The following is a 12392-nucleotide window of genomic DNA, read 5'->3' as shown; positions in this document are numbered from 1 at the left end:
TAACCATGGTTGACAGAGGAAGAACAATGATTCCAAGCACCACCCTCCTTTTGAAGCTTCCAGTCTGTTATTCGAACTCAATCAGCATGACAGAGTGATCTCCAGCCTTGTCCTCATCAACACTCACACCTGCATTAACGAGAGAATCACTGATATGATGTCAGCTGGTCCTTTTGTGGCAGGGCTGAAATGCAGTGGAAATGTTTTTGGGGGATTCAGTTCCTTTACATGGCAAAGAGGGACTTTGCAATTAATTGCAATTCATCTGATCACTCTTCATAACATTCTGGAGTATATGCAAATTGCCATCATACAAACTGAGGCAGCAGACTTTGAAAATTAATATTTGTGTCAATCTCAAAACTTTTGGCCAGGACTGTAGAGGTCATGTGTGCTGTACATGAATCGACGCGACCCGGAGGGGGGCGCCCGTGCTTTGCTGCAGCGCAACGTTGTCCACGAGGAGCAGAGCTCGAGCTCGAGCCGGTCCACGATTGGCCAATGGAATTCCACATCTGTTCTTGGAAATTTCTATACTGCTCCTCATGGCAAAAGGATGCAGAAGGGCACACCAGGGATGAGGTGAGAGAAGTAAGCCCGAAAAAGAAGTAAACCCGAAAACTTGACCATTAGGCCTACCTGTTATTTACCTTTTTTTGCGGGAACTGATTTTTTTGTTAAACGTTTTATCAGAGTATTTTGCCGCGATGTCATTGATATGATATTGAAGTAAATTTGATTTACATTTCCCGCGTGGAGGATAACCTGAATACCAGTATACTTTATTGTACAATATATTTGATTAATACGTCAGACTTTACAGTGAACCATTGTGTTTACATACATTTTGTGGAAAGCATCTGCCTGGCAGAGGACAACATGTGAGTATGCCCACTAATCTGCGCTCTTCACTCAAATTGCCTGTGTATGATCATTAAATTATGTCAGTGTGGCTATGTAATTTAAACGTCATTGGGTCAACTCAATCAAGTCTCTTGATGTTATACGGTACCTTTGCATTGAATTCTCTATTTTGTCAATTTTCTTCAGAACAGACACAAACTGCAGTTTGCTGAAAATGTTCTCTAAGGATGGATGTCTGGCTGTGTGTACAGTGATATTAATGATTCTAACATCAAGCGAGGCTAGAGGTAAGATAAACTGCTTATTATCTTACTGTAGTGATACTACATTGTAGCAGTCCCGCAAATAACCTAATGAAATGTGGAAAGAATTATCATGTTTCGTCTGTCCTCATTGATGTACAAATACTTATGAAAATGGATATCCATATGAAAATCTGAATAATACATGTGTGACTACACATTTTTGACAGATAACATCATATTTTAAACGTTATTTTTGGCACCGTAGTCTGTTTCCACAGACTATGGTCAGGGAATTTGTTTGAGAATGTTTGTGTCTGCAACACTGAGAGACAGAGTCTACACTCCACCTAGAGTGACCTCTTCTATCACATGTTTAATTCACAGGAATTTATTTAACAATTCTGTGAACTCTACTTGGCTTCCAACCCCACATTCAAATTTGCCCTAAGGTCAACAGAAACAAAAAATCCTCTCAGTGGTAATGTGTTTAATGATTAACTGCGCACCCAGAGAGAGTGGCCCTGTGCCGTGTTTACAGACAAAACACAGACCATGGGGCTGCACATAAATGTGGCTTTTGAAGAAGCCCAGTTTGCATCAGCGGAGGGAGGCCGTCAGAAACCAAACAAGCATGCCTTTTCTTGGAATCGTTGCAGGAATTTAGAGGTGCATAAGTTTGTATCTCCTGCCAAGTTGAAGAGCAGTTAACGTACATCAAAGCAGGGCTGATGACACCTACTGGGCTGTGTGCGTAAACCAGGGGAAGAAGTCTTGCTTTATGCGGAGAGGAGCTGTTTGCCAGGCCTCTGTGATCCTCTATTATACCCTGCTGACTACTAGACTCAGGGTCACTGGCATTGCAATGTCCCCATGGGAAACACTCTTTTCACACCACTTCGATACCGAAGTGAGTTTTTTGTAGCAGGTTAGGAGACTGAGGTTAAGGTGAGCAAATGGGTTAGGGTTAGCGAAAATGCTCTCCTAACCTGCTACGAAAATCACTTTGAATCGAAGTGGCATGAAAAGAGTGTGTCCCATGTCCCCATAGTGGCAGGAAATAGAAACTGCATTCAACATGCATCAAGCCCAGTCCAGGGGGAATGGCTATTGTTTGTTTGATTTGAAACAACATTTTATTTTGTATTGTAATTATATATATATATTCTACTGGAATTCCCTTTGGATGTTAATATGGAAATTAATTGACTATGTGGATTTGAGTGTGATGCAAATGTTTCGAAATCAGGTTCAAGGATTTCTTGACCGTTAAAAAAAAACAATTTTATTCAGTTCACTATGACACCTGTGATATGTTTTAAAAGTTGACATACTGGCCCCTACTGTAGAATTCTCAAACTATTGTGTCTCATGGTTTTAGTCTATCATCATCCAGGTGGGCTGTAACTAAAGCTACCTGATCACATTCAGAGAGGCCACCACCACCACAAGACTGCTGGGCAAATCAGATAGATCTAGACGTTACTCTATTTGAGTAATCAGTCCATTGTTTTCTCTGTTGACCCTCGTATCTGCTCACTGCACTTCTTTCACATATTGTGGCTGTGTGTGTGTACGTGTGCTGGAGTGGGTGGGTGGTAGAAGGAAATACACACACACAATCTGTGTTGTCCTTGGATTGCTCCTTTCCTTTCTGCCTTGTCGGAGTTATCCTAGGAATGCCATGTCAGAGCCCAGGACGTTATGCAGTGTGTGTCTCTCTGGCAATGTAGATAAAAGGTGTCATGCGGGAGGTCTGGGTCTGGAATGGGTGCATTGTAAAGTGTTGCTTGTGATCCAGGTGAGAGATGCAGCCTATTGGGTTTATTCTCAGTTTTAGGGATTGTTCTGGGTTAGCCTGATACACAAATACCTCTTGTTATTCCGGTGGGTCAGATCAAAAGTTGACAATCCTAATTTCATTTAGATTTTTTTTCTCCCAGCAGAGAATGTCATTTTTTGAACTGTTATCATACAGCGATTCCAGTTTCATAATGAAGGTTTAATCCAAAGTTCAGTTTTCCCATTTTCACAGTAGGAATACTCAACTATTCAAAGTTATGACTCCCAAGAGTGCTAGAAGCAGGGCTCGCGAGAGCAAGTCCAGGCACCATGCATGCCATTTGCCGCTGATAAAAACCAAGTTCATGCTGGCTGGCCCTCAATGAATGAAGAGTGATGCAGGAGCTAGGCGCATCCCTGGATGGGATACCATAGATACGCTCCACACACCCGCCAACGGAGATAAAGTGCGAACACAGCCAGTTTGCGGAATGTTCTGGCTCCTTTCTCTCCCTCATGCCGTCACATAGTTCCTGTCCCTCACTGGCTCGTTTTGACATTTAGATTGGAGAGAAGTGGCCCACATTGACTGTGAGTGAGCCTCCCACAGGTGCTAAGGCTCTAGCTAGCCTATCTGCCAACCCAATGCAGTTCAGCCCAACCCCCCCCCCCCCCGGTGCTTACCTATTCTCTCACCCAGCGTCATGGGTCTGCCGGGCTATCACAGCTCCAGGACCAGCCAGCCGTCTGCCGGACGTGCATGCTCAGATGGGCCTGGTGATTGCTGGCTTGGCTCTGAGCCGATTTGAAGGACCAAGTCAAGCAGACCGTACCGAAAGCTAATAAGTAGGAAGCCGTTTGATTTATGTACTTCCACTCAGCAGTACAAAACTCTCTGAAGAAACAGTGTTTCTATCTCAGACTCAGCGACAGCCACATGCTTCTTCTTTTTCCTTTTTTCTTTCTTGGACATACATCAAAGAATCCGCCTTGCGCTTAAGCCTTTCAATCTGAAAAATGGTTTTGAGGAGTCTATTTGGTGTTGAATGAGACATAGTAACATGCTGCATACTACACGACGAGGGAGTTTTTGTGTCATGGCCTCTCCTCTCAGAGACCTCACAGCACAGAAAGGCCTTCTGGCCACTCAAGATCCCTAAACAACCTTGTAACAACTTAATAAATACGAGATTATTGGATTCAACTGATAGGCCAGGAAATTAAGCCTGGCTTGTGGCTGTTTATTTCCAGTTCAGGTCATCCATCCTGTCAATGCTGCAATAAGCAGTAGTCTACTACTTAGTACACTCAGTGATGAAGTCTTCTGGGGCTGTAGAAGTACTAAGCAGAGCTCTCTATCACTGCTGTGGGCCTCTCTCACCAGGTGTCATGCTCCTCCAGCTCATTAGGCAGATAATGGTGGATAATGTGGCACTGCAGGCCTCCTGCTTATCACAAAGCCTGGCTGCTGATTATACACAGCCTCTGCTGGAGCAATGGGGACTAACTGGAGACTGGGTTGGCCTCTGGAGCCTCTGATGGACAGCAGCTCAGTCTGGCACAATTCCACTTGTTGAGTACAATTGCAATTATATCTGTTATGAGTCCACAGTGTTCTGTCAGTTTTCCTCTGTAGTTCCCTTATCTTCAGAACATCATCAGTGTTCATCTCTTTCCTGATCCATCTGAGTGCTATTTGCGAGTACCTCTTCCAGCTGGATGTCTGATTCTGTGCAGGGTCCTGCTTTGAACGTGTGCACACAGTTAAACAGTATCAAATGCCCGTCCAGTCTTCACACCGAGGACTTGACTGTTCCAGAAGAACGATTAGGGTTGCAAAGGGCGAGTATATTAATGGAAATGTTCAAATTTACCAGTAAACTACGAGATTTTATGTAATCTATCACAAGACATCTAGTGGCCCTTTTGGTTACTTCAGATTATCACAGGTGTCTGTTATAATCTCTGTCCCTCTGTGGATTTATCACATATAACATATATGAAATAATTAAATAACATGATTTTAAAATAAAAAATAGACTTACAAAGCTGTAAAACACTGTCCTAAATATAAACCATAAACAGTGAATACCATTGGTGTTTAATATGAGGGTTTCAGCATGAAATATCCTTTCTACATATTTTTTTTTACAAACTAAGATTTATTTGACTATTTCAATATGTATTTGTTGTGAATGTTTTGGCGTCAAACTGGTGGCAGTTGGAAGTAGTTCCAATAGTTGGAAGTTGCAGAGTTAAATGAAAATAATGCCATTGTTGATTAAATGATTTTTTCATAAATTTGGCTATTTTCATTTGAACCATATGGTCTATCTACTAGAAACTCATGGACAATATGGACACATATATAATAAATTAATACTGTATATTAATCAATGTTCTTTTAAGTTATTAAAGTATACATTTCCAAAATTTGATTTTCTGTTAATTACAAAAATTACTGAAGATTCCGGTAACTTTGGTAAATTACTGGTAGCATTGCAACCCTACAACGACTGATGCCAGCAAGGATATAATATAATGCTAATGTGGCTGATGTTTTAAATTATGTTTCATGGGTCAAGCAATTTTGTAGATGGAGGGAACTCAAACCATTACTGTGGGCCTGGCCTATACAAGCATGTTGTTCACCATGATGACACTGCTAAAGGATTTGTCAGGTGTTACACAGTTACATTTTACAACACATATGCTCCCATTCAAAGTTAACACAAGCCCACCTCGTTTGCGATTGTATTTTAATGTACTTATTTTTTGGCCTGGGAACCGACAGCTTGGCTGATGCTCCTGACTGTGTGTGTTCTCTGGCTCCATAAAGCTTTGTTATTAGATTTGAACATGATTTTCATTGTGGCAGATCTCAGAGTGTGTGGTGCACAAAGCAATGTGTTAACATCCGGCTCTTACAAGTCCACATGAATACAGCTTGCCAAACCCCATTTTGTATCTCTCACTCCATATTTTTTAAATGTTTGTTTTGAAGTAGGTCCCAGTCTTCTTTGTAGTTGTGATCTCTGTTAAACGTGTGCACTTAAAACAAGTCTGTGGTGTTTCGCGTGAGGGGAACGGAACTTTACGTAAACAAGGCAGTTAATGAGCTGCATTTGGGTTGAAACGTATTGCTTGAGCACGGCTATTAGAGAAGTGTTGGTATTTATAGTGGAGACATAAAAACACAAAGGATAGCGGCGGGCGTTCAAACATTCCTCACCCTGGTATAGATAAAGGCCCCACTCCGCTGGAGGTCAGCGAGATGTCATCTTGCGTGGACCCTGTTTGTGTGCTCTTTACCTACTTGAGCCCGGAACTGCACTGTTTGCACAGGTGGGAGAGGGCACCTTGGAGTGAATTGTTCTCTCCGTTCCGTGGACTTAGCTTGTCGGAGCAGTGTGCTCATACAAGACCAGTGAGGCTGAGTGTTCGTCACGAGCAATTTGTTCTTGATGTGGGGCCCCTCTTCCTAATGGAAGCTTGCTTTGTTGCAGTCTCTTTGTCCCTGGGTAAAGGTGGGATTACACAGCCTTTAACCTTTAACTAGGGGGATTACAGGACCCTTCCAACCATCACCACTCCTCATAGCCCTACACTCTGGGCATTTTAAAATGTCAAAATGCAGTGAATATGCCCATTCCGTGCATTTGTCCCATTGACTCAGGGCAGTGGACGGCTTCTCTTTAGAATCCTGTGGTTTTCTCAGAACACCGACATTCCAGGCATTTAGAACCTGTGGCTCAACGGAAGGGCCTCCTTAATGGCTTTCATCCCCGGCTCTGCTGCTGCCTCACCCATTCAATGGCAGGGCCCACTTCTGCCTGGCCCTGGTTCAGCGCCATAGGTCACACAATGTTCTGGGACTAAGCAGCAAAGAAAACATGCTCTCCAACAAGGAAGACGGGCCTCTCTTCAGTCTGCTACCAATAAGGGGCCATACATAGAGCTTAAAGTGTACCCTGATGAAAGAGCGAGATGGAGCGCCCACCCGGCCCTACTCTGAGCCGACAGCAGCAGCAGGTTTGGGTAAAGCAGTGGTGAGAGTGAGGGTGAGCCACTGATCAGTATCACCACCTGGCTTGGTCCTCCTTGGACCTGTGCTGTACGGTCTTGTCTGGGGGATTTTTATGCAAGCTGCCCTGCCCTCCTTGCCTAGTCTGCTCTGCTCTGGCACGCACATTCAGCAGTGACAGACAGACCAGCAGCCGCAGCAGTAGCTTGCTGGGTCTGTGAGTGTGAGCCACAGCCGAACATGTAAACATTACATACTGTGTAGAGCGAGAGCCAAACCAGAATTAGGAACCATGCGTGAGATAATAGCTGTCTGTCGGTGTGGACTGTTGACACAAAGGGTTGTGCTTAATAAGCAGGTGCTCGTTATTTGTGACGGGGCCGGCGTTCTACAACATTACCCAGAATCCCTGTGGAGCTGTGGCTCTGTTTGTGTGGTCTGAGCTGCTGGTGGTCCAACCTGTGTGTGAACAGATACATGGGGGTCCCATACCACCACCACTGGGTGACTACAGGCCAAGGCTGTTGGTTGGGTTGTCTTACCCTCACAGCAGAGGAGAGCAGTGTTCCCAAATCTGATGGGAAACAACACAACTAGGGAATCTGAGCCTCTATGATTCAGATAGAGTGTGTACATAGAGCGCCCAGTGCCCAAAACTCCCTCCTGTGACTCACATGAATTCCATTCACACTGAAATAAGAGATTAACATTTACATCTGCTCCAGTGAGAGTGTGTTAGGGCCAGTGGTATGGAGAGGAGAGTCAGAGTCAGAGTCATTGCCCCCACACCAACGACAAACACCCAGCTACCCACATAGGCCTGGCGTCAGGGCCAACAGTCATGCCTTGTGCCCTCTCCAGCTTCTGCACCAGTGGAGGTGGAGCGGGCATAGCCTTTGCTCCAACAACATGCCAGCGCTAAAAAGAGGCAGACTCTCGACGTCACCCTCCAGAAATGTTAAATGGTTTGCATTTGAGGAATGACCAGGTTTCTGTATGTTTTTCTAAGGTAGGGGAGAGAGTGTTCTTCCAAGATTCCAAGACGGTGTTCTATGATGTCTGTCTGAGAGACAGCTGGGGGCTTGGATGAGCTCTAGCGGGGTGAGGTGGATGGATGGACATGGAGCCAATGAAAGAATGACAGACACACACTCTGCTAGAGTGCTCAACAGTAACAGCTAGCTAGTAGATGGAAAAGGAAGGTAGCTAGCTAGTAGGTAGGGATCATTTTCTATGGAAGGTTTTTTCATACGGCTGAAGTCATCTGTGTAAACTGCTGATCTGGACACTTGTGTGTAATCAGAGCACAAACAAATAAGCTAGCGAACGTCCTCGGCTGCTTTTATAGCCAGTCAGATACACCAAAATTTGGGAACTTTGTGAAAACTGTCACGCTGCTAATTTATAATAAATGCACACACCAGAACAGATGTGTTGATCATAATGATCATTGCTTGCTTGCGCAACCTCTGCCAGTCAAATGAAAACACCATGCTTGCTAACTTGGGTAACTATGTAATGAAATGAAACTGTTTTCAACGCAACTGTTTTTAGACAAAACATTTTTACCAAGCAAGAGAAATAAACATTCAATCAGTACTGAGTGAATGAACAAAACATTTTGGAACAAACGTGTGCTGTCATCATCAGACTGTCCATTTAAATAGTGTCAAGTTGCCATATCTTTAACAGGGTTTGTGGCGCAATGGTTAGAGTTACCGCCCTAAGATTTTAAGGTCTACCGGAGGGGATATTTTGACCATTCTCTGTCATGTATCATTTTTGACACCTCTTTCCAGACACACACACTGATGCGCACACGCACGGCGTGTGCTTATTTTAATGTATTAGTTGTCTCTTAAAAGCGCCTTTGGGTTCATTGAGTGGAAATTAGTACTAGTGCACGCGTCTTGCTACTACAGAGGAGAGAATTTGGAGAGACCATCTCTCAAACTTTCAAGGACGACGTCGTTGCCCTCATCCGTCAGATGCACGCCATCCCTACGGTACACGATAAGTTGACAGGTTGTAAACATTTCTTCTTTTCAGAAGCGAAGAAATTTATTAAACCGGCCCACGTGGAGCTGACAAACGACTTACGCTTATTCATATGCGCACTGTACATCGCACACTATCAGTAGTACTTATGTATGTTCTGTTCCAAATCTGTGAGTACTCCCATCTGCTTTCATATTTATACTGCCATTTATAAATGTGGGAATGTGTGCTCTTTTACTGGATTTGAACAAGTGTGTAGAGCATTTCTAAGGACATTTGTAGCTAAAGGATTTAGAGCACCTATCCAATGTCAGATTTGTAAATATTTATTCTTAAAAGTGTTTTGTACTTGTCTAAGGACTTTGTATTTTACAGGTGGTTCTCAGCAGTTTGTCATTTGTCACAGAGTTTTTGTATCAGGAGTTACCAAAATGGCTAATGACAAGCTGAGCCACAGGGTTAGGCAGGCTTTTTTGTTGAAGCCCAGTGCTACCAAACCTGATTCTACTACTCAGCTGTTCATCAAGACCTCAGCTGTTCATCGTTACCTTGAACAGTAAAATCAGGTGTGGTAGAACTGGGCTTCAACAAGAAAGCCTGCAGAACCCTGTGGCTCTTCAAAAGCAATTGTGGCCATCCCTGAATTGTATGTAGTTTACTATATCTGATGAATGTATGTTTGATTCTAAATTGTATATTTTGTAATAACTCACTGTTGTTTACAGGTAATGTAGTAGAAGGCCTTTCCTCAGTAAACTTTAAAGTGTATTTTCATGTAAATAGTTATATATATATATATTTATGTATTTGTTTATTTATTTAACTAGGCAAGTCAGTTAAGAACATGGGTAGAGAAAAACAATTCTGTTTACCTCATATTAGCTTAAATGGGTTTCTGGTTTTTCGATTCCCTCTGAAAAATCAGCTGTTAATATAAAATAAATGCTAATAACGACATTATTTCTGTTGCCATTCATCATTATTGTGTACTTTTACTTTACATTTATTGCTTTGTTTTGCTGTATTATAATGTTGTTGTCACACCCTGATCTGTTTCATCTGTCTTTGTGCTTGTTTCCACCCCCCTCCAGGTGTCACCTATCTCCCCCATTATCCCCAGTGTATTTATACCTGTGTTCTCTGTTTGTCTGTTGCCTGTTTGTTTTGTTTTTCAAGCCTACCAACGGGTTTCCCCTTGCTCCTGTCTGTTTCTAGTTCCTGTTTTCTAGTTTTCCCGGTTTTGACCATTCTGCCTGCCCTGACCCTGAGCCTGCCTGCCGTTCTGTACCTTGTCACACCACCCTGGATTATTGACCTCTGCCTGCCCTGACCCCGAGACTGCCTGCCGTTCTGTACCTTATGGACTCTGATCTGGATTACTGACCTCTGCCTGCCCTTGACTTGTCGTTTTGCCTGCCCCTGTTCTAGTAATAAACTTTTGTTACTTCGACACTGTCTGCATCTAAAAAACGTGATAGTACGAACTGGCCATGACTGACCCACCAGACTCGGACCAGCTCCGCAACACCATCTCCTCCCAAGGAGCCACCAACGGAAGGCACGAGGAGTTGCTTCATGGTCTTGTGGAAGGGTTCCAGACCTTGGCCGAACACCATGACCAAGTGTTGGACACATTGCTGGAGCAATTCCGCGGGTTGCCTGTTAGTCAGCCTACCACGACGGTAACCTCCCAGCCCCTCAGTAACCCGGCTGTTAGCAGCTCCGCCACCCCGGTTTCCCGTGAACCCTGCTTACCTCCCCCGGAACGCTTCGATGGAGAGTCGGGCACCTGTCGGACGTTTCTCGCTCAGTGTTCCCTCATCATCGAGCTGCAGCCCTCCTCCTTCCCCTCGGACCGCTGTAAGATGATAGCATACCTAATCACGCTGATGTCCGGGAGGGCTCTCGCCTGGGCTACGGCAGTATGGGAACAGCAGTTGGCCGTATGTTTCAGTCTGGAGGAGTTCATCGTGGAGGTAAAGAAAGTTTTCGATGCTCCATTGTCCTGGAGAGAGGCTGCCCGGAAGTTGCTTCGGCAAGACTCCCGCAGTGTGGCAGACTAGGGGCTGAGTGTGGATTTCCGCACGTTGGCAGCTGACAGTGCCTGGAACCCGGAAGCGCTGTTTGACATGTTCCTGCACGGAGTATTGGAGGAAGTAAAGGAGGAGCTTGCAGCCCGGGAACTACTGACGGATCTCCACTCGCTCATCTCCTTGACCATTCGGATCGATGGGCGACTACGGGAGCAAGGGAAGGAGAGGAGGTTCAATTTCACTCGCCTGCCCAAGGCTTCCACCTCGCCTCCGAGACATCCTGGAAGTCCCCGACGGCTCCATTGCCGAGAGAACCCGAGGCTACCCGAGTTCCCCCGAGAGTCTCCGAAGTCTGCCAATTCACCTCTTCCCGAACCGATACAACTAGGCAGAGCTAGGCTGTCCCCAGCCGAACGGCTATACAGGCTTCACACGAAGAGTTGCCTGTATTGCGGGACTACTGCTCATTTTGTGGCCACCTGTCCACTAAAAGACCAGGCTCACCGGTAGGAGCGAGTACTCTGGTGGGCCATACGGATAACTTTTCCTCTCTCCTTACTGGCATTCCTTTTCATGCCATCTTGCTGTGGGGGAACCAGTCACAATCTCTCCGGGTACTCATCAACTCTGGGGCCGATGAGAGTTTTATGGACACTACCCTGGTATCCGATCTGGACATCCCCACTCATCCCCTGTCCATTTCCATGGATGTTAGAATGCTGGACAGGCGCTCTATAGGCCGGGTCACCCACAATACCACCCCCATCAACCTACGTGTGTCAGGGAACCACAGTGCGATGATCTAATTCCTGCTTATTAAGTCCCCTCAGGTTCCCGTGGTATTGGGATTATCTTGGCTCCAGCGACACAATCCCCTTATTGACTGGTCTTCTGGTGCCATCATGGGCTGGAGCCCATTCTGCCATGCTCATTGCCTGAAGTCAGCATAGCCTGCCCCAGGATGTCTTCCTGGGGGCTCGGAAGTTGCCCAGGACTTCTCCGCCATTACTGCTGAATACCAGGACCTCCAGGAGGTGTTTAGTAAGGCCCGGGACACTTCGCTTCCGCCGCACCGATCCTATGATAGCGGGATCAACCTTCTCTCAGGCACCACTCCACCCCGGGAACTGTACTCTCTGAGGACTCCCTAGCTGCAGGGTTCATCCCTCCTTCTGCTTCCCCTGTGCCTGTGCATTGACTACCTGGGCCTCAACGACATCACGGTGAAGAACCGCTACCCGCTACTACTCATCTCCTTGGCCTTCGAGCCGCTCCAGGGGGCCACCGTGTTCTCTAAGCTGGACCTACGGAATGCCTACCACCTGGTGTGGATACGGGAAGGGGATGAATGGAAGACTGCCTTCAACACGGCCAGCGGTCACTACGAGTATCTGGCATGCCATTTGGTCTTACCAATGCCCCTGCTATATTCTAGGCTCTGTTGAATGA

At 45.4% G+C, this 12392-nt stretch overlaps 1 protein-coding gene across 1 annotated transcript in view; it reads left to right on the top strand.

Moving 5' to 3' along the window:
- The first annotated feature begins 566 nt into the window (after positions 1 to 566).
- LOC120048231 (fibroblast growth factor receptor-like 1) overlaps positions 567 to 12392 on the top strand; it is a 54878-nt gene continuing 43052 nt past the window's right edge. The window contains exons 1-2 of the mRNA XM_038994027.1: positions 567 to 881; positions 1051 to 1151. Of these exons, the coding sequence (XP_038849955.1) occupies positions 1079 to 1151 (73 nt within the window). The 5' untranslated portion in view covers positions 567 to 881; positions 1051 to 1078. The remainder of the gene's footprint in view (positions 882 to 1050; positions 1152 to 12392) is intronic.

This window comes from Salvelinus namaycush, chromosome 5 (assembly GCF_016432855.1).
Source record: "Salvelinus namaycush isolate Seneca chromosome 5, SaNama_1.0, whole genome shotgun sequence".
In the NCBI taxonomy this organism is placed as follows: Eukaryota; Metazoa; Chordata; class Actinopteri; order Salmoniformes; family Salmonidae; genus Salvelinus; species Salvelinus namaycush.
This window is presented reverse-complemented; position numbering and strand designations above follow the sequence as displayed.